Consider the following 20946-nt stretch of genomic DNA (forward strand, 5'->3'; position numbering starts at 1 on the left):
CTGGGGAGGGACTCTGGAGCAGGGAGGGGAGCCATGGGACGAGGGGGAACAGTTTTAAACTGGAAGAGGGGAGATTTAGATGAGATATTGGGAAGAAATTCTCTTCTGGGAGGGTGGTGAGCCCCTGGCCCAGGTTGCCCAGAGAAGCTGCCCCATCCCTGGAGGGGTTCAAGGCCAGGTTGGACGGGGCTTGGAGCAACCTGGTCTGGTGGGAGGTGTCCCTGCCCAGGGCAGGGGGTTGGAACTAGATGATCTTTAAGGTCCCTTCCAACCCAAACCATTCTGTGATCACATATTTCACGCTCTTAGTTCATACCGTGTATCTGTAGCCCAGATTAAGCTCTGTAAATAGACTTTGCTAATTGCTATTTCTGTTGGTTTTGATATTAGGAGATTAAGTTTTAAAGAAAATATCTCCATTAATTTGCGGGGCACGTGACTGATCACTCTTAGAATCAAGTGTTCCATGTAATATCTAAACCTCATTGGTTTTGGATTATATGGAAATTTTGTAGGTCAAAAGTAACTAGGTGGTGCTTTTCCTTCCCTGAAAACTTAAACTTTACACAGTTAGGGAGGCTGATTCTTACTGTAACTAAACTTTTATGCAGACAGACTAAAGCCTTGAAATGTGGGGTTATATTGACTCCCTAAAACAAAACGATCTGAAGCAGACCCTCTGTTTCATCTCTTTGTCACTCAAGATAGTAGTGACAGGACTCTAGACTTGATTTTTCCGCTGCCTTAAAAACAAAGGATGAACTTCCTCCTTTTCTTTCCACTTACTGCCTCTTGCAATACTCTGTGCCTGACCTTTTGAGATCTGAACTGCCAAAGTGGGAATAACAGAAGTTTGTTCATGTGGGAGACTGGAAGCAGGTATGCTGCTATGAAGTGTCCACTTTGGACAGTTCAAACAGTTCAGGCTCAGTTCCAAACATAAACCCGAGATCGGAATCCGCAGGGTAAGAGAAATTAAGATGTGTTGAACAAAACGTGTGTGCGCGCGTGTGGGAGGGTGTCTTACTTTATCCTCTTTGACACCTGGCAACCTCGGTCTGTTTCTAAATGCTTAGAACGTTTAGCTCTGCTTTGAGAAGGCTTGTCTTCCACTTCAGGCAATTTAAATCAACTGAGTTAATTTTTCTTAATCAGACTCGATCAGGGCTCATTTATCACCGCTAAAATGTTTAGAGCCCTGCATGTATCATTGCAGGAATACACTATGAAAATGTTAATTAGTACAGCTGCTGCCATTCGAGGGGATGAAATTATTCTAACCTCCCCTGAAGTAGCAAAAAGCATTCTGCTACCTTTCGTGAGGAAAGGAGCCTGAAATACGCAGTTGTGCCCGACATCACGGGCCGTGAACGTTCTCCAAAGGCAAAGGGGTTTTTTTGTGATGATCCTGCAGTCATGGCAGTGTTCCTTAACGCGCTGGTAAATGCTCAAGCTAATAAGAAAACAAAAATGAAGGGGGAGGATGAGGGAGAAGGGCTCCTGGCTCCCATCTGTGCTTGCTTACTTGCCGGTTTGCAGAACTCCGGTTCTCGCTCTGCATGCGTTGAGGTTCTGCTAGTACGGCGTTTTGTGCTCGTTGTAGGGAAGATGTATCTTCAGAGCATACATTTCCCTTGTGCAGTTAGTCTCTTCATTCTTCGTTGTTTGTTTCAAGCAGTACTGTCCTCCTATGTTTTTGGATAGTCTCACCTCAACCTTAACAAGCAGCACGCCTGGCAGCATCATCACGTCCACCAGTCACCAGGAGAGCAGCACGCACGTTAGCTCCTCCAGCAGGAGCGAGACGGGGGTGATAACCAGCAGCGGAGGCAGCGCTCCCGACATCATCTCACTGGACTGAAAGCAGGGGCAGCAGGGGGACTCCAAGGAGAAATCGCACAGAGCTGCGGCTCCTCTCTCTGGAACTTCAGCATCTCGGAAGTTACTCTGATATTTATTGAAAGGATTTGCCTTCTGGAAAATGGAGTAAATTCATCTACACTAGGAACAGAAGTGATAGGTTTTTTTTTTTTTATTATTATTACTTTTTTTTTTTCTTGCTCATTAAATAGCTGGTATAGAAAAGGCCCCTTCAGAACATGCTTTTACGCTTTCGGCTTGTTCTGGGGAAACTGACTTTTTGTTGCTGGGTGGATTCTACAAATGGCTTTTAATTTTGTTGTAAACCACAGCAATAATGTAAAAACAAAGAAAAACTTTTTTTAAATAAAAAGGCACTTAACCACTCTAGAACAACACCACCACCAACAACCTGGACAAAGGTGCAGAAGTGTACGCATTGGTGAATTTTTAATATTTTCACGGGGGCCTGTAATAAAACTTCATTTAAGACAATGAAGCTTTGTGAAATAGCCATGACTTGTGTTATATGTCTCTTGTTCCCCCCCTTCCCCCTTATTTGGGGGATGCAGGGGAAGCCTCTGTAAATGGGATTGTTTGGGTTTTTTGTTTGTTTTGTTTTGTTTTTTTTTCTCCTGATTTCATGTTTTTCATAAATGCGACGAAATCCTAAGCTGTGACTTCTTCCTCTTCATGTTCTTTGGGCTGGGGCCAATCTATCTATGCAAACCCTGCGTTACGCCATCTTGGTGCTGTCATGTCAGAATTAAGACACTTCCCCTCTACCACCAAAAACTCCAAACTATGTACAGTTGAATTTTTTTGCTGTGATAGCTTTAAGAAGGGATGGGCGGGGGGGGGGTGGGGAAAAAAGCCTTTAAACTCAAATTTCGATTATAAAGTCCTTGGTGGCCCTCCCTGACCGGATGATCAAACTTCTCTGGCAGCTGTAAGGAGACAAAATAGGAATGGCTTTCTCCAGTGTAGGATTATTTTGTAGGATCTCTTGCTGCTGGCACTGCCGGACTCCGCTTGGGAATACTGCACTCTGGCTTGCCCTGGGGCAGGCTTGGCTTTTTGGAAGATAAAAGCTGCACTGTGTTTTCCCCCCCTAACTGGAATTATATGTTTAGGGCTTAGCGCCGCTTTGTCCCCCGTTACGGGGTTCCTAGTCACGGCTTTTCGAATTCAATGGGAACAATTCCCTCCTGTTTTACTCCTCCCCATGAATCTGCCGCTTTGCGCCTATGCGGTGTTCTCCCCACCCCCCTCAGCAGTACTGTATGGGGAAGAGGTTACAGACGAGGAAAATCGAGTCATTTCCGCACAGCTGGAATAATGTTATTGTCTAAATATGTTGACAGCAGCTTTTCCAAGTGTTGTGTTTCTGTTGAGTTAACTGTATTTGAGATGATTCCTTCCTTAATTACCAGCTTTCACTTTTTTCCTAATTTTGTGTTCCTTTTTTTTTCTTTTTTTTGTTATTTCTTTAGTCAGGTGTCTGGTGCTTTTTGCCTTCCATTACTGTGACAGTATTTGAACAAAGTACACGGATAAGAAATATCGAAGCAGGATGTATCTGTAACTCTCCTCTGCCCTGTACTCCCACCTTTAATGCTGCGTTACTATCCCTCATTGCCTTTTTTTTTTTTTTTTTTTTTTGTACGACCTTTCACAGCAGTCTTCAGTTCACATGCCGGTCTTAATATTGCATCCAGTCTTTCGTTTCCGTATCTGTTGAATTTTTTTGTACCTGTTGAGGATGAGTTTTTTAGCATGATTTATTTCCAATAAAGCCATGCTACTCATGAAGGTTTTTTTTTTTTTTTTCCTAGCGGCCTGCAGCCCAACTGTGGTTTCTGCATCACAATCGCGCAGTGACCTGAACTATACATAGAGCGTGGAGAGCGAGGTTCCAGAGTCATGCTGAATAAAGCGTTTAAAACTGGTCTCTGTTGCTGAAAATGCTGTTTGTACTCTTAATGCCGAACTGAAGCGTGACTCGGGCAAGTGCTGAACTGGCTAAAGGGACGTAAATGTCTCACATGTATGTCACAAAGGTCCCATTTTTAGGACGTGCTCTAAACCATTCATGATAGCATAAAATACAGCTGGAATTCTGTTAATTATTGTGCCCTGAGAGTAGTTAGTTATCAGGGCTGATGGACGGTTGTGTTCTCCAGCTGTTTTGGGCAGGAGTTTTGCAGCTGCATTTCACTTTAAACCTTCTCGACCCGTGACAGCGACGTCAAATGCAAAATTTAAGTCATTCGAGCACGCCCTGTTTGGGAGAGAGCGAGACTGTCACAGGCTGTGGTTCAGGTGAACTCTTACGTGAGTTTTTGGCTTCTTTTTCCTTCAATGAGTTCTAAACGGCATCAGAACGTCTATGCAGGAACTTCTAACATGAGAAAAGTGTTGGATGAAGGAAAGGTTAGGTGACTTCTTACCTCTCTGTTTCCACTACGGAAGCATCTGGTTACTGCTATGAGTGGACTACATCAAAGATACCTTCAAACCAACTGCAGAAGGAAAGCAAAGCTTATGAGACTCATACGAAGTCCCTCTACTGCGCAGATAAGCAGCATGCAATGAGTCATGCTGCGTGGTTTGCTTTTCCCCCCCCCATCCATTTGCTGCATCATTTTTCTGGACCTGAGCTAGCTGCTAAAATACCAGCTACAGAGAGGCTGGACCTGTACGCCTGAAGACCATTAGCCTGAGCTGGCATCTGATTTTCATACTTCCAGGTCAGATAAAGCTGCCCGAAACAATCGTGAGCCCTTGTAGGCAGGAGTCTGCTGCCCAATGATCCAGCCTCAATGATCCCTCCAGCCTCAACGATCCCTCCAGCCTCAACGATCCCTCCCGGGGCGGGAGGTTCTGCACCTGCCCAGCAGCAGGAGTTCATAGAATCACAGAACGGTCCGGGTTGGAAGGGACCTTTAAGATCATCAAGTCCAATCATTAACCTAACACTGCCAAAACCACCACCAAACCACGTCCCTCAGCACCACGTCTACCTGTCTTTTAAATACCTCCAGGGCCGCCGATTCCACCTCCTCCAATGGCTGACAACCCTTTCTCTGGAGACATTTTTCCTAATATCCAATCCAAACCTTCGCTGGAGGCGTTTCAGACATTTCCTCTATCTGCCTTTAAATCCGGGTGCTGGGTGCTTGCAAGCTTACCTGTGACCGCAAGCCTTTCACTATCAGTTTTCAAGAGGCACAAGAGGATTCAAGTTGGGAACCAAAAGGACGCCTCTTCTGGCTGAGAGGACAAAACCTGTCAGTTCAACGAGAATTCCTGCAAGAGCAACAGCGAAGGGAGCTGCCTCCTAAGTTAAAAGACAATTATGGATCGGGCAAACTGTAAAGAATGCCAATTAGTCCCGGGCAACTGATTATTTTTTTTTAACACAGGCTTCAGCGACCACAGACAAGATACATGCGACAACAATCCTGCAAGTCAAATTAGCATGTCATTTTTATTTCTTCTTTTAAGTAGGTAATCATGCCATCATCACAACACGTGAACACTCTGTGTGTGTGTGTGTGTGTGTGCGTGTGTGTTCAATGTGACGCTGAAAACTTTCCTTCCTGGTATTACGAGGAAATGGTATCGGAACAAAACACAACATGAAACAGAAGTGACTATAATTTATCTAGGATGTTACCCGGAGTTGGAATTCCCTCCTTCAAGCCTTTGCGTTCACGTGTTTCTGCCACAACTTGCCAAGGATTAGAATTTGCATCGTAAAGATCTCCAGGCAAAATCTGCCAGTGATCAAAGACACGCTGTGGAAGAGCCTGGCCACCAGTGCTGGATCTCAAGCCGGTGGTAAAACCTAGACGGAAGGACAAAATAAAAAGGGATGAGCCAGCTACACCAAAAAAACCAACCAAACAAACTGGTTTATTATGAATTTCTGCATAGACAAAACCCTAAAAACACTCTTCCGGAACTGTTAAGAAACCGCTACTTTGCAGATACTTCTTTCAAGCAAGGTAAAAATGAGGCCAGCTCCAAAGAACTCATGTGACCAAGTAAATTAGCAACAAAAAGGCAAACAAAAATTCAATTTAGATAGATAGAAAAGTATATGGGGAGAATTATGTTTCAAAAGAAGGTGGTTCTTTGCCCGTCTAGATTGGTGAAGTCATAGAATCAGAACGGTTTGGGTTGGAAGGGACATTAAAGATCATCTAGCTCCAACCCCCCTGCCAGTGCTGTGGGTGCTGCTGGTTTATGCTGCAGGGGGAGACTGAGTGATTTCGTAAAGAAATCCATCGAGGGTTACTAACTTGATCCAGAACCCACTTCTGCCCCAGGAAGCCTCTGAAAGTGGTTATAAAAAAAGCAACCGGGGGAGTTTTCCATCAGCTTACCTTGTTCTTTCTCTTCCCTAAGCGTTCCCTTTCAGTCACTGCCACAAACGAGGTGCCGGGCTAACTCGCCGTTTAGCCTGACAGTCCAGGACTTGACATTTAACTGAAGACACAGAGGTGTTTCCTTTGCCATTTCCTCGGCTTCACCACGGCATCATCCCCTTCGCTCAAGTATTCCGAGCTGCTGCCGGTGAGCCCCGACTTGCGCCCGTAGAACCGCATCTCACCGCTAGTTCAGAGGAATGCCGCTGTTTCCCCGTATCTTTAGCATGCTGGTTTAGCAAGATTCAACCGCAGCTTTGGCAAGGAACTCGAAAGGTAGTTTTGTGGAACAGGGACGGTAAGGTGCTACGCAAGTTGAGACCGAGAGCCCAGTGTAATACACATCCCACCGAGCCTAAGCTTACGCTTCTTTTTGGTTTTCCATGTTTGGAAAACGGGTCTCACTGTGAAATTAAGCTCTGTGGAAACTTGGAGAAGGGGAAAAAAAAACCAACCCAAAATACTCAAAACCCAGCCACACAAACACAAGCATAAATTGTTCTTTTAAGAAGTTAAATTGCCAGTTTGGACTTTAAAAGTTAAAGCATCTCTTATTTCATCCCTGATTATTTTAGCAGTTGCCACACTGATGTACTTTGGCAAAGAAGCCCCCTCCAAAATCACACATGACATTTCTTAGTTTTACCCTGTGAGGAGTTCCAAATGCGCACCACGAAACTGGTAAACTTTCTGTCACGATGTCACAGGATGCTCTTGAAGGCGGGAGGGAAACGGGACACACAAACAGAATCCCAGACTGGCAGGGGTCGGAAGGGACCTTCGGAGATCATCTGGGCCAACACCCTGCCAGAGCAGGGTCACCCAGAGCAGGTTGGACAGGAACGCGTCCAGGCAGGTTTGGAATATCTCCAGAGGAGACTCCACAGCCTCTCTGGGCAGCCTCTTCCAGGGCTCTGGCAGCCTCAAAGGAAAGAAGTTTTTCCTCATGTTCAGATGGAATTTCCCGTGTTCCAGTTTGTGCCCGTTGCCCCTTGTCCTGTCGCCGGGCACCACTGAGAGGAGTCTGGCCCCATCCTCTTGACACCCACCCTTTAGATACTGATCAGCATTGATGAGGTCCCCTCTGTCTGCTCTTCTCCAGGCTGACCAGCCCCAGGGCTCTCAGCCTTTCCTCAGCAGAGAGGTGCTCCAGTCCCTGGATCATCTTGGTAGGCTCCACTGGACTCTCTCCAGCAGTTCCCTGTCTTTCTTGAACTGGGGAGCCCAGAACCGGACCCAGCGCTCCAGCTGTGGCCTCCCCAGGGCAGAGCAGAGGGGGAGGATGACCTCCCTCCACCTGCTGGCCACGCTCTTCTTAATGCCCCCCAGGAGACCACTGGCCTTCTTGGCCACAAGGGCACATTGCTGGCTCCTGGGTGACTTGTTGTCCACCAGCCACAAGACCAGAGGAAGGGCTCTGTATCACTGAAAAGTTGACGTTTCAGGGGCAGGATAAGAAGAAACACATTACTATTTTAAAGGTAGTCTTAAGATTGGCAAGGGGGGGTGACGCCATTTAAGCTGTTCAGGTTGGCCCTCTGTCCTTTTAAAGATCAAATTTTCCAGCCTGCTGCTGCTGAAGACCAGTTCTTTTTTCTAGACTTCCTTCAAAGTAAGACCTTGACTTAAAATGATAGAAACCCAATCTGGTGTACGCTGAAAAGCCTTAATGTGCAGAAGATGCCGCATCTTTTTGGCACCCTCTGCTGTCACGAAAGCCCAGGAAAAAAGGGGTAAACTATTCTGAACTGAAGATGCAGAGGGACAACAGGAAGAAGCTTGGAGCTAAATAAAATGGGAATTCTTAAGTCCCTTTCATCCTGCAGATGCCTGCCTTTAATTGCATGTGGGTAACAAGAAAAGCATCATCTTACCAAATGACTCATTTACAGGTAGCTACGCCTTGACCACAAACATTGGAGTTCCCGCCACTTGCGATTCTTCAAAAACGCGTCCCCTTTTCCGGTTCAGCACACCATAGGTCCCACCAACCACTTGTTCGGGGCACTATAAAGAAAAATTCCGTTGTTAGATAAAAGGAGGAGATCACCAGTTCTTAAAACACAGCCGGGCAGCATTAGGCAATCCCTCTAGACAGCTCTCTTGATGTTTTCCCCCACGATGGCTCCTCACACAGAGGAATTTCTCCCAAGGCACCTTTCAGAAGCTCTGCCTGCCTTCTCCGCCTCACCGGACTGTGAAGTCTCCAATTACTGTCTATACAGGCGACTGGGTTGTAGTTTACGTACGCAAAGTGAGGCAAAAGGGCATATGCTGGGTGAGTTACCTTCAGCAATCTTTGGGCACAAGAAAGCAGAGCGCTCTAGTGCTTTGCAATCAATGCATTTACTACAGGATACAAGTTTTATACAAACAGAATCGTGTCGTACCTTACCTTAGAACTTACAACATGGCTGACAAGCACTCTGATAAAAAACTGTACTAAAAAAACCCCACTTTTGCTTAGAAACACACACTAAAGCTGCAAAACTCCCCTGCGTTGTCATGATAGGCCTCACAAGTCATCGAGGAGAAAAAATTCTCCATTTTTGCTGCTTTGTCCTTACTTGCACTCATGGCTTAAGACATTTTTTAAGCTGGTAGATTTCCTGCCCACCACCCAGCACCATAGTCAGGAATTAAGTTTTAAAGAAGGTTTTAAATCTTCCAATTGCTTTTAAGACAGTTAAGACAAACTCTTATGTGAATAGCTGTACTTGGGGATAAACAAATACTTCTAGCACGGAATACATTTTCCGGGCTCTTTCATGGAAGAATTTCATTTACCAAGAAAATCCAGTTATTCAAAGGGCAGAAGTTAATGTTTACACAGCTCAAAAAGAGCTTATTAAAAAAAAATAAAATCCATGCTGCTCTTTCTGGTAGTTTAGGATACCCGTTGTTTGTTCACCTGAACAGGGACAGAAAGAAGGGAGGGGACAAAAAAAAAAACCCAAACGAAACCCCAAATTATAACTTTCCCCAAAAGTACTGACAATTCATAAAGAACAGCGTAATTCACCTCCCCACCTATGTTTTGCTGTTTCCATTAAACCTTTCCCTAACTTCGGAATGAAAAACCTCTTCTCAAACAAATTATTTGCATCACTGATCTAAAGGACGTAGAACGGAGCTGTCATGGTTTCTTGGAAAAGAATGTGGAAACACGGAGAGAGGAGATTTAGATGAGATGTGAGGAAGAAATTGTTTGCTGTGAGGGTGGTGAGCCCCTGGCCCAGGTTGCCCAGAGAAGCTGTGGCTGCCCCATCCCTGGAGGGGTTCAAGGCCAGGTTGGCCGGGGCCTGGAGCAACCTGGTCTGGTGGGAGGTGTCCCTGCCCAGGGCAGGGGGTGGCACTGGGTGGTCTTTAAGGTCCCTTCCAATCATTCTATGATTCTACGATTAACAACTGACCCCCAAATAAACCTTCTGGATAGCATGTAGAAGGCTACACTCAGGGATGTAATGTAAAAAGTCACAACAACCACTTAAAATTTCCGTATGACTACTTAAATCTTGTTAAAAGCTATGAGTAAAATACTTATCTAGAACAAGCAATTTGACCATCACTGTATGTTTGAATTAGTGAAAACCAGCACTCCCTTTTTTCCTTGGGCTAGTGACTTACACTTCAACAGAAATGTTAGGACTCATGGATTACGTTAAACTCCTAAAATAAAACATGAATGTCCTTCGTCCCTACTGACAACAGTTTACAACAGCAGAAGGAAAAAGGTCCATGGATAGTCATATTTTATGGCTGTATCTTCCATATACGGAAGATAAAAATAAAACCAAATGTTTTATTAAATCTCTGGCCATTTGCCACAGTGGTGCGGCTGGATTTCCCTTCGCCAGTGATTATTTCAAGAAGTTTCCACATGTATCCCCTGGGCCCCCTTTTCATGTGGGTTTTAATACACCTGAGGAGAACACGAGTTAGCACAGGAACCGGGCAGTTTCTTAAAGTCTTTGCTTTTAACATTCAGTCCTGCATAGAAAGTGACCGTGTGCTCTCAGACATTACTCTTCAAAAGGTTGTCTGGAATTCAGCTGTTTTCTTTATTATTTTTTTTTTTTATCTCTCCAGCAAATGATTCTATGATTCTGTGAAATGTTTTTTTTATATATATACAAATCATAGAAAGACAAGTAAGATAAGTTTCTGCAAATTTTAGACAGACCTAAAAGACTGTTCTCGTTACATAGCTCAAGGGTAATAATAGCTACCACGCTGGCAATTCTCACGAAGTAGAAAGGCCGAGTTACCTTAAGAAGGGGTTTTCCCTCTTTATCTCGATCTTCAATGTCTAGCTTGATATCAAGTTCTCTATCAGTTTGGCTGCCTCTTCCTTCTTAAAATTCATAATGGCATCAAAGATATGAAGCAAGCGACCGGAGTAAATAATATAACAGAGAAAGGTTTTGCTTACCGTTTATCTTAAACATGTTGCGCATCTGAAAACCCTCCAGTTTCTCTGTTCTGGGCTTTTGTTTAAAAAACTCTTCGCAAGGATCACACAGCTCAAGATTCACAAATTATATCAAATGTTTCTTATTCCAAAGGAAATTCCAAATTCCTGTCAGAAGAGGTTCACACACGAGGCACACAAATCTTTAACGATACGCAGAATATGTTCTTTCAGTACCATTCCAATTTTCTGCCTTCTACTTCTGCCACCTTTTGCACATTGTTCTTACACTGCCAAATTTTTCTAGTCTCTACAGAAAGTATGGGCCGACTTTAGAAGAGGGATGGCTTTCCTAAGGGATGACCTGCTAAACTAAAAAACGTCTCCCCTTATGCCCCTGCAATCAAATCAAGACAAAATATTGCTTTACCTTAACGACAGGATCCTGAACTAGCCGGCAAAATGTCCTTGGCAACTTCTTTCCATCTGGGCTAGTGGTTGATTTGCTGAATTTTCCAGTTGCTGGATCAAAATACCTACAGAAGTTTATTTTTACTCATCCAGTTTGAACTTGAGGAGTATCCACTTTTCCTGCAAATTTCCACTTAAGTTATTTTGTAAAGTCTCACATTTAAGCAGAGATTAAAATAGCAGAAGAACAGCTAATGCTTATTTGAATGTAGCAATAACTGTTAGATTTTTGGGGAGGCAAAGAATGGCTTTTTGTTGGTTTAGGTTTTTGAGGTTTCTTACTACACTTAGAAACACTGACATCGGCATGCATTTTCAGGCTTTTTAGAAGGAACGAGGCACTGTAAGCAAACCTGTTGCCAAGAATTCTCTTACTCCACCCTGTTACCTGTAACTGTCTTTTGAAGCCTTGCTAAAATCATTTAAATACCACACAAGATAAATCTTGGAGTACGCTGTGAGCTAAATGAGTCAAGGTAGGTTAATTTATTATAAGGCATCAGAAGACAGGCAAATAGATTAAGCTTTCACACGCGTGTAAAGCATTCAGTTAACAGCAAGATGCGTACATGTCTAATATGAAATTAACTCCGTCGTTTATGAGATACGATTTAAGGTTCATTAAATTTACAAAAATACTCACTGGTATCAAATGACTGGATTTGCTCCATAACCCGTTGTGTATTAATTTTACCTAGGCAGTTCAATAAAAGCATTTACGTTCGAAGTTCTGAGAGTGCATCTTCTCTCTCTGCTCTCACAGAGCAGGTTATCGGAACTCACCACAGAAAGCACGTACAGCATATCTGCACTACAAGCAATTGCCTTGCTTAGATACATACCTATTTTTTGTTTGTAAGAGTTAAAAACTCGTGTCTCTAATTAGCTTTCTAAGCTGCCTGTGAAAGCTTAGTTTTACAGAAGCACAAACTCAACGTGCTCTGGTATGCCTCACTGACATCCTTAGAGTGTCCTTAGAGCGAGGTATCTAAGCACATACCTACATTCCTTCCACACGTACTGTGTTACTTACTTATCACCCCAGAGTTTTTTCACCCTATCTTCCACTTTCTTTGAATGCTCAGCTGGAGGGAGTTGTGCTTTTTCACCTTTGGCAGCAAATTTGCTTACACGCGTCTCAGCAAACTGCTTCACAGTGAATGCCCAGCCGTGCAGACCGGACCCAAACCTGACAGTACTGATAGCTGGATTGATCTTTAAAAGGGGAAAAAAAAGCGAACACATTTCACTAAACACTGATTTGAAATGTATGAATTGCCTTCGGTGACAGGCAGGATCAGTAATTATGTCAAATATTTTCTGAAACATAAACCAAGGAAATATTTCCCCTAAGATGGGTCTGTTGAATACTACTTTAAAGCAAGAGCCTTACTTTGTCCCATGCAGTGAACTCATTTGTAACAAAGGCAAAAATAAAAACTTCAGAAACATACTTGTAAAGTGCTAAGTAGGATTTGGAGGATTACGACTTTGTAAAGAAATGAATTGTTAGTGAACTTTCTCTGGAAATGAAAATATTGGCCATGTCATTCCTGCCACACCGATAAACATGGTCTGACTTCGGAATGGCTGAGATTCATGGAATATAACAATCAGAATACAATCCTAGCTGAGAGTCCTTTGTTTCAGTAACTAGATTATGCTGCAATCGATTTTAGCCGCCCAACTAGCTAGTTCATTATGATCACATTTAAACAAAGGGAACCAGGTTCTGGTGAGAAGGTCCATCCCGCAGATATTTGGTGGAAAAAATAATATCTGAAGCAGCCTGATTCTGACAATTCCTTATTCTAAAAGCTGGACCAGCAGAGAAGACTCTCGGTTGACTTTGTGTTTTTATTTTACAATTCTCAGCTGCAACATAGGAAATACTATTTTGCCTTCTAGTTTCAGAGATATCTAGCATATTATGATATAATTCCTGGTAGGATAACACGGACCTACATCTTCGGATCAGAAAAGAGCAAATTAAATGTCTTATCAGTCAGGAATAGCAGAAAGGCCATGTTTCTTGTCGCGTAAGAGACATAAGCAGCAAAGTCAGGCACAGAAAGCTAATCTCCTGGTTTCTGGTCTGTTGCCTTAAATTTCAAGCCAAAGTTTCCCTTCAGCAGTTTCCCCCAGGCAAATGTCTGACATTTGATGTTTGAATGACATCGAGCAACTGGCTTGAGGCTACACATTTTGTTAGTGAGAAAGCATCACTAGAGGATCATCTGCTTTGCGAATTCTCTCCTCTCTCCTAGTTGCTTTCGCTCCCCAGTTGGTTGGTGTGAAATAATATCCCCAAAAGAAAACATATGAAACAGTGGGGGTGGAAGGGGACTGAAGAATGCTCCTTCAGGTTGGCCAGAGATCTGAACTGCCTACAGGCAACTGTTTCATATCAAGGCTGGTATTCTCTAAAATAGGATTTCAATCACGGAAAGGTTTTAAAGTTTTCTTTACCATAATATTACCCATTGGTCCAGTTTCACCCTCACCATTGGTGGAAATGTTGACACTGACAGTTTGCACAATACGCTGAAATGTCTGGTAGAGTTCCTCAGGCTCCAGCTGCAATTCTGGTTTGACATGTTCTGCAGTAGCCTGCCACAGAACAGTCTCTGTCTGTACACAAACCCCTTAAAAAATATAAGCGCAATTAAAACATGCGTTATATATATAAGCAAAACCTCTAATCTACTTTGTACAGCAGCGACTGGGAAATTCAAGCTGGGAATTTGGTGGTGGTCTTGGTGCTCTCCAAAACTGTCGTTACTCAGTTACATGTATCGCTCTGTCTTCTAACTGAAGGAGGAGGAGAATGACGGGCAGCTCCACTCCCTAGGATTTTGCTGAAGGATTGATTTTATTTCCTCAGCTCCTCTACGTTCAACCCACAAGCTGCATACAAAGTGGCTATAATCCTCTAAGATACAGGAGAAGCCATGGGCTAAGGCTGCAAATCGGAATTCATACCATTAGAAGTTAAACTTCCAGAGAAAGAAATTTTTTCCATTACATGTGATTTTTTTTTCCTTAAGAGGAAGGAAATAAAATACACTGAGGTCTTTCTAATTAGAAGAGCATTCTTACCTGAAACACAGTCAACCACAACAAGGGCAGCATCAGTGACACACGGAGCTGCTGTAACTTCAGAGGAGAAATCAACATGTCCAGGGGAGTCAATTAAGTTAATAAGAAAACCTGAACCATCCCTTTGATGAGGGCCAAGTTGTTGTCTGAGAGTTCATAATACATAGAAATTGCCCTGTAAGAGAAGATAAGGCATTTTAATAATGTCTCGTAATTTACTGATTTTAAAACTTGCATTGGTCAGGCACCTGTACCTCCTCTGTTACAGTGCCAATATTTCTCGATGTGTTTAAAGGAAAAACCACAAGGAGACTTCAGTATTTCAATTTACAAGCTTCTTAGGATATAAAATTCTGCTTGAGTGTAATTAATTTTTATTTTTATCCAGAATCAACACCTCAAGCTAGTAGTCACAGCATAATGTCACTGTCAAACACTTGCAGAGTCATGCTCCAAATCACTTTCCAACTTAACTTTGCAGTTGCAGACATTATAGACAGAGGTAATACTAATAAAACAGAGCCCACCACACTGGCTTGCAGGAACAGTGTGTTAGTCTGCAAGGAATCCAATAAAAATGAAGGTTACTACTAAGAATCCTTCTGAAAGCATCTTTCTCCATAGTGAGAAGCAGGTAAGAGTGGTCGCTAGATATCACTTCTGAGCTCTACTCCAATACTGCCCAGATTGCACTCTGAAGACTGAACTTCTGTAATGCACAGTTTGATTCATATGTCAACTTCAAAAAGATCTGACAAGATGCAAGGCTTTGAGCAAACCTCTCTTCAGGCTAAGACGAAAAAAAGAAAGATACAAACAAATTCTTACGTAGACTTGATTGTGATACATCTTTCTTGCTCAGCTTTCCGTGTGGGTCTGTGAATCGTGTTTCTCTGGCTCTGGCTGAAGCAATGATGCCCGTTTTACACACCAGGGAGTCTGTCAAGGTTTGATTTGCCATGATCAACATGAGCAATCACAGACATATTCCTAATATGGGACTTCTTGTCCATGATTGCTCCGATCTGGTCTACTGTGAAATTCACCTGGATGAGGGAGAAAAAAAAGAAAAAAAGAAAAACAGCTATTGCTTCCTTCTAAAGTACACAAATGTATACGTGAAACTAAACTTTTACTATTTGTTATTAAATTCACAACCTAAAGAATAAATTAAGTTCATAGAATTACAGAATGGTTTATGTTGGAACAGAACTTAAAGATCATCCAGTTCCACCCCCCTGCCCTGGGCAGGGACACCTCCCACCACACCAGGTTGCTCCAAGCCCCGGCCAACCTGGCCTTGAACCCCTCCAGGGATGGGGCAGCCACAGCTTCTCTGGGCAACCTGGGCCAGGGGCTCACCACCCTCACAGCCAAGAATTTCTTCCTAATATCTAATCTAAATCTCCCCTCTTTTTCAGTTAAAACTCTCGTCCTATTGCTTCACTCCCTGAGAGGGTCCCTCCCCGTCTTTCCTCTAGGATCTCTTTAGGCACTGGAAGTTCATAGTTTTAAGCTTAGCATTACACATAGTTGTTCACATTTTTGGCATGATTTTGTAAGTACGAAGAACGGAGGCATAACTTAAAATACGGCTCAGATTCCACATCACAAAATGTCAACTACCACCAAAATGAAGAATCCACCTGCGGAGACAGAACAGCTCAACCCTGCCAAACGTTACAGGAGGGATAGTCCGCGCAACTGCAAGGGGTAGCTCTCATCAGAGCTTCCACACGCATCCTTCTTTTCCAAACACATCCTTCTCCTCTCCTCCCACCACTGCCCCTCACTTGGCCACCTCTCCCTCCCACTCCTGCTCTCCATCTCCCAGGGATTTTCAGGTGACACACTTTTGGGGCATTCAAGGAGAGGCTGGGTCTTCTCCTTTTGTAGCCAACAAACCAGCTCTAGAAACTGGTGGTCCAGCTCAGTCAAAAACCTCTTTAAAGACTTAATTACCAAAAAGCAACATTTTCACAGCCCCTCTCACAAATGATATCCCAGAAATTTTTCTCATTTCCATAATCCTTCTGCCTCTTGCTAAGCACAATTCCCAGAATCACAGAATGGTAGGGGTTGGAAGAGACCTTCGGAGATCATCTAGTCCAAACCCCCCTGCCAAAGCAGGTTCCCCTAGAGCAGGCTGGACCCTCCTTCAATTTGCATAAAAAAAATTCCTGACCCTCAGAAGCCCTGGAAATTAACTATTAAAAACATGACAACTTAGCAAAGGAAGATGAAGTTTTACTAATCTCAGCCTGTCTCCTTCTGTAACGAGAGTCACCTGTAGGTCACAGGAGTGCAGGTAATGTGGTTATCCTTGCAATTCCCTTTCATGCATGAAGTGCTTCACCGGGACACCAAAAAAGACAGAATTGTGAGGAAAAAATGATGGGGAGTATTAACAAACATAAAAATCACACACCACATCACTAGTTTATACTACTGCTCAAGTAAAGAAAAATATAGCATAACCAGCACTTAAATAGATTCCTCATCTGTGTTTGAGTTGCAACTGACAGAGAAATAATGAAACACACTTTTCTGTCGCTACACCAACAAAAGTTTCTAACAGTCTGGGGCTTAGCGAGCGCATCTGAAAACAGGGAACTTGTCTTCTTGCACAGATAAGATATTAATTTTACAAAAACAACCAACCCACCCCAGCTAAAAATATTATTATATTACAAAACAGGGGTTTTTTTTTACACGAACAGATACACTTTCGATATGTATAGTATTACTACATATTCTCATACTAACTTTGGATCTTCAGTTCAACTTTTTCATTATGCATTTTCTCAAGAAAACCATGAAAAAAAGGAATACTTCTAATTAAAATAACCAAGTTCTTTTTAGAGATGAGAAATATCCAAACTAAGCAGCAGCCTGGCCCCTTCCCCCCAGAATGTATTATTTCCCCACTCTCCCCTACATTTATAGTTTCTTTCCATCTCAAAGTCTGCAATGGAGAAAACAACCAACTCACCCCTTTTTTTTCTGCTAAAGAAAATTCAGAACAAACAAGAAAATTTTTAGAGCGTGCTTCCAGTTTTGTCACTGATCCACCTCAAATGAAGGCACTTTATTTCTTAATTTGTTCTGTTTGGTTATTCTTCAATTGAATAAAAAACAGTGTTTCTTTTCCACAATGTTCTAGGGTGTTCTGGCATTCAAAGATTCACTCACGCAAAATTTACACACTTAGAAGATGACCTTGAAATATTTCTGTCTTCTCATTCTTTTCCACTTAAAAGAAAACAGCATCACCATTTTTCTTTTCTATTTTTAGAATTTTTGTTTTTAAATTGTGCTGTGCTAAAAAAAAAAATACATCTGTACTGATAGCGAGAATGAAGTATAGCGCTATAGCTGTGCTATATACACTTATTTCAAAATGTAAATAAATAAGTATTGAGAATTATACCTATGCACTCTTCGTGTTTGCTAATTATACAGTTCGTTAAAGGAACAAGCAAAATTTACTTCTGATAAACATTTAACAAGCACAGACATCACATTTTTAACTGGAACCTGTATTTTTTCCGTTGTCTCCAAGTTTCCAATATAGTTATATACACTGGCTACGCTGTAATTTTCTTTTGGGGCAAGGAACAAGGTGACCACTGCAGTATATTTCTTCCTTATATTTTAAGCATACAGGTCTCCTACGCATGTCCATTTACATTAATTCTAAACATAAACTTCACGCACACGGTCCTCTAACAGGGCTGGATTTTCTCCTGTGTTGAAGTTATTCATATAATCTGAGACAGAATGGTACTGGAGTTGTAAAATCCTTGATTTGTGCCTAAAAACAATGGAGCCTTACTCTCCAGCTGGGATAATTATGTCTGTTACAAAAAGTACAATGAAAACAGAGACATGGAGTGACCATTATACAAGACATGGATGTAAAATGTCAGTTTTGTGGGTTTAGTTGCTTGGTGTTTCAAGAAGTCATTAATATATTACTATCACTTTGTGGCGGAGCTGGAGCAACTTGGGTTTGAGATGGAGAAGACTCCTTAAGTCATGGTGAAGGAAAGGAGAGGCAAGAAGCACCGTGAGAGGAGAGCGGGGTCAGGCAGAACAGGGGTGGGAGGAAAGGCAAAGACAAGGGGAATCTACAGCCGAGTTTAAGGCATTAGACAGACCGTGGGACCCAAAGCTCTCCAATATTATACTTCAAAAGACGTCATCGCAGTCTGGAAGGTGAAGAGGCCTCCCTAAGTGACCTCAAAGCTTCTGCTCACAGGTCTCACAGCAAGCCAACGCCGACAGCATGAACACGTTTATTTCAAACTTTCCATCCTTTTCCTCAATGACAAGACTGCATCCCTTCCCAGAAACTGAAGGTCCGGTGTCTCAGATGTTACTGTATCAGTACTTTTTGCCAGGCCTATAACAATTTAATACACCGGGGCACAAAGCCTTCAGCCTGTAGGAAGTTAATATTAAGAGTCAAGTTTAGGTAAGTGGCACTCCTTTATTATTGTTTGGTTCCTCCCTTGGCCTAAATGACTATTTTTAAGAACTTAACACCGCTGGCTCACTTTTAATTCACTTTGTTATATCATAGCAGCTGTTCTTGTTAATACAATGGGGTAAACCATTTTTATGTTTCTGCCAAATATCTTGTTAATAAAATATAGCATATTAGCAAAGATAAAGAGCTCAGTTCAAGCATTAATATTAACGTCTTACCAGGCCTCCTGGCAGGGACTTCAGGATTATGTATTAATAAATGCTACCCACTTCCAAACATTTTATTTACCACTTTATTTACACAAATGCCAAACCAGAGTTTACCGTAAGTGCTGTTCTGTAACGGAGGCATTGGCATCACAATTCTTTTTGGGTCATAAATACAACTGAAAACACAAAGCCAGATTAAAAATTAATAGCAATTTTAATTTTAAATGTTTTTCATTAAAGAGCTGTTACAGAGTTTATGTCCTGCTGTGACAGCAGCCGGATCAAAGTTACCTTGCTATGGAATGCTTGCGGCAGGCAGAGGGGTTAAGGTCTTCTGCGTGCAACAGCAAGCAAAAAACGATGGAGATGAAAGCAATACTTGTAGAAGAGAGAAACATCACCGCTTTATTACAAACAGAACATCAGTTTTGCCCAAACCCTCAAGTTTCATGGCCACTACAGCCAGACAATGACTTTGCTCCTTTTAGCTTTGGGTAGCCCATATCCCTGGCTATCAGTCACACCTCCAGAGTAGTCTGCCTTCCTCCTCTGCAGGTAACCTCTTTCTCCTAAAGATGTTCAAATTCTGATTGTAACGAACCATTACATAGCTTCAATTCAGAAATACATATTCGAAAAACAAAGAAAAAGGAAAACATTTATTGAAGCTGACTTAAGTAACTAGAACGTCCATTTCAGTAAACAATAATAGGTATACAGTGAAAGATTAAAAGAATTAAAAAATATAAAAGGAAAGGGTTCCGATAGCATTAATCATCAAGAAATGCAAAGATTTACAAGCACCCGTTTATCACAGAAACAGGTTGGTAAATTCCAATTCACCAGAATAAGAAGAGACTCAAAGCAGGTGAAATGCATTACCAGAACGGCAGCGATTTAAAATAACGGGACAGGGGGAAAAATAAATTTAAAACAAAACAAAAGAACCCACACTGCAGTGTTTCTAACAGATTGATTTCCCTGAGAAAATGCTGTTGATCTGATTCAGGTCAGACCATCCTTCCTCAGGATCAGTGCCGCGCAGCACTGTATAATACAGATATTCACAGCCTTTTCCGAGCCTCGTTTGAAGTAATGCTTTTATCTCCTATCCTTACAAACACCGATGATCGGAATTTTACCCCAAATCTTGCACTTGAATTCCCTACACATGTTGGCAAAACGTTGTCAGCTACACTGACGAGGTGCACTCCTCACACCTGCAAAAGGAGGAGAAAAAGAGAAGCAGCGGCACCTTCCCTACCCGTCCATCTGGCACCCTTCTAATAAAAGAGCATGGGGGGGGAGATAAAAACAAATTAATAAGCTCCGCGGTGCCCGAGTCCCACCGCCGCGGCCAGGACCGCCTCAGCGCCGCCGCCTCGCCGGGCTCCCGTCAGCACCGGGAGGGCGGGAACCGCCTTCCCACCCGGCTCCTTCTCCGCTTCGGCCAGCCCCCGGGGCTGAGAGAGAATAAAGAGAAACTCCTGGAAAGTGTCATGCTCCGGCAAGAGCCAGCCGGGCTGCCTTCCCCCGCCCCGCCACCCCTTCCCCAGCCCCCTGCGCCTGACAGGCACGCTGAGGAAAATGGCCGCCGCGCCCCCCCCGCCCCGTCCCCTTCGTTAAGGTGGGGGCAGAGCCCGGCTTGCCTGAGAGCGGGCTGGCCTCCTCCCCACGGGAGCACTCGCTATCGTAGCATATGGCTGCGGATCCTACCTGCCGCCTCAGCCGGGAACGAGCCGAGATCAGCTGCCGCCGGGCTCCAGCATCCCCCGGCTCCCCCCGCTGAGCCGCCGCCCGCGGTGTGCTGAGGGGCGGGCGGGCGGCCTCCCCTCACGGCGGCGGGTCCCTGCCCCGCTTGGCCACCGCCTGCTGCCGCTGCGACCCTTCCCCGGAGGTGAGCTGCCCGCTGCTAGCCTCCCCGCCGCTCCTCCCCGCGCCCCGAAGGCCGCCGTGACCCCCTCCAGCCAT

At 43.4% G+C, this 20946-nt stretch overlaps 1 protein-coding gene and 1 long non-coding RNA gene across 8 annotated transcripts in view; one reads left to right on the forward strand and one right to left on the reverse strand.

Moving 5' to 3' along the window:
- Positions 1–3809, forward strand: part of PIAS2 (protein inhibitor of activated STAT 2) — a 34318-nt gene extending 30509 nt beyond the window's left edge. For 3 of the 6 annotated variants that reach the window (XM_074570667.1, XM_074570666.1, XM_074570668.1), the window contains exon 14: positions 1679–2359. In XM_074570667.1, the coding sequence (XP_074426768.1) occupies positions 1679–1861 (183 nt within the window). In that variant the 3' untranslated portion in view covers positions 1862–2359. Of the gene's footprint in view, positions 1–1678; positions 2360–3695 lie in introns of those variants that run through there. The other 3 variants (XR_012584966.1, XR_012584967.1, XM_074570669.1) reach the window with 3 other exon arrangements.
- Positions 3810–5326: 1517 nt separating this feature from the next.
- LOC141736474 (uncharacterized) lies at positions 5327–20829 on the reverse strand. 2 transcript variants are annotated; one of them, XR_012584969.1, is made up of 7 exons: positions 20692–20829; positions 15103–15320; positions 14275–14449; positions 11135–11240; positions 10726–10872; positions 6252–8300; positions 5327–5710 (listed from the first exon to the last, which is right to left on the reverse strand). It is a non-coding gene; the product is annotated as an uncharacterized LOC141736474 (long non-coding RNA). The 2 variants fall into 2 exon arrangements; XR_012584970.1 differs by having other exon boundaries at positions 11135–11295.
- Between the last annotated feature and the right edge of the window lie 117 nt (positions 20830–20946).

The sequence above is a fragment of the Larus michahellis genome, chromosome Z, assembly GCF_964199755.1.
Source record: "Larus michahellis chromosome Z, bLarMic1.1, whole genome shotgun sequence".
NCBI classification, from domain to species: Eukaryota; Metazoa; Chordata; class Aves; order Charadriiformes; family Laridae; genus Larus; species Larus michahellis.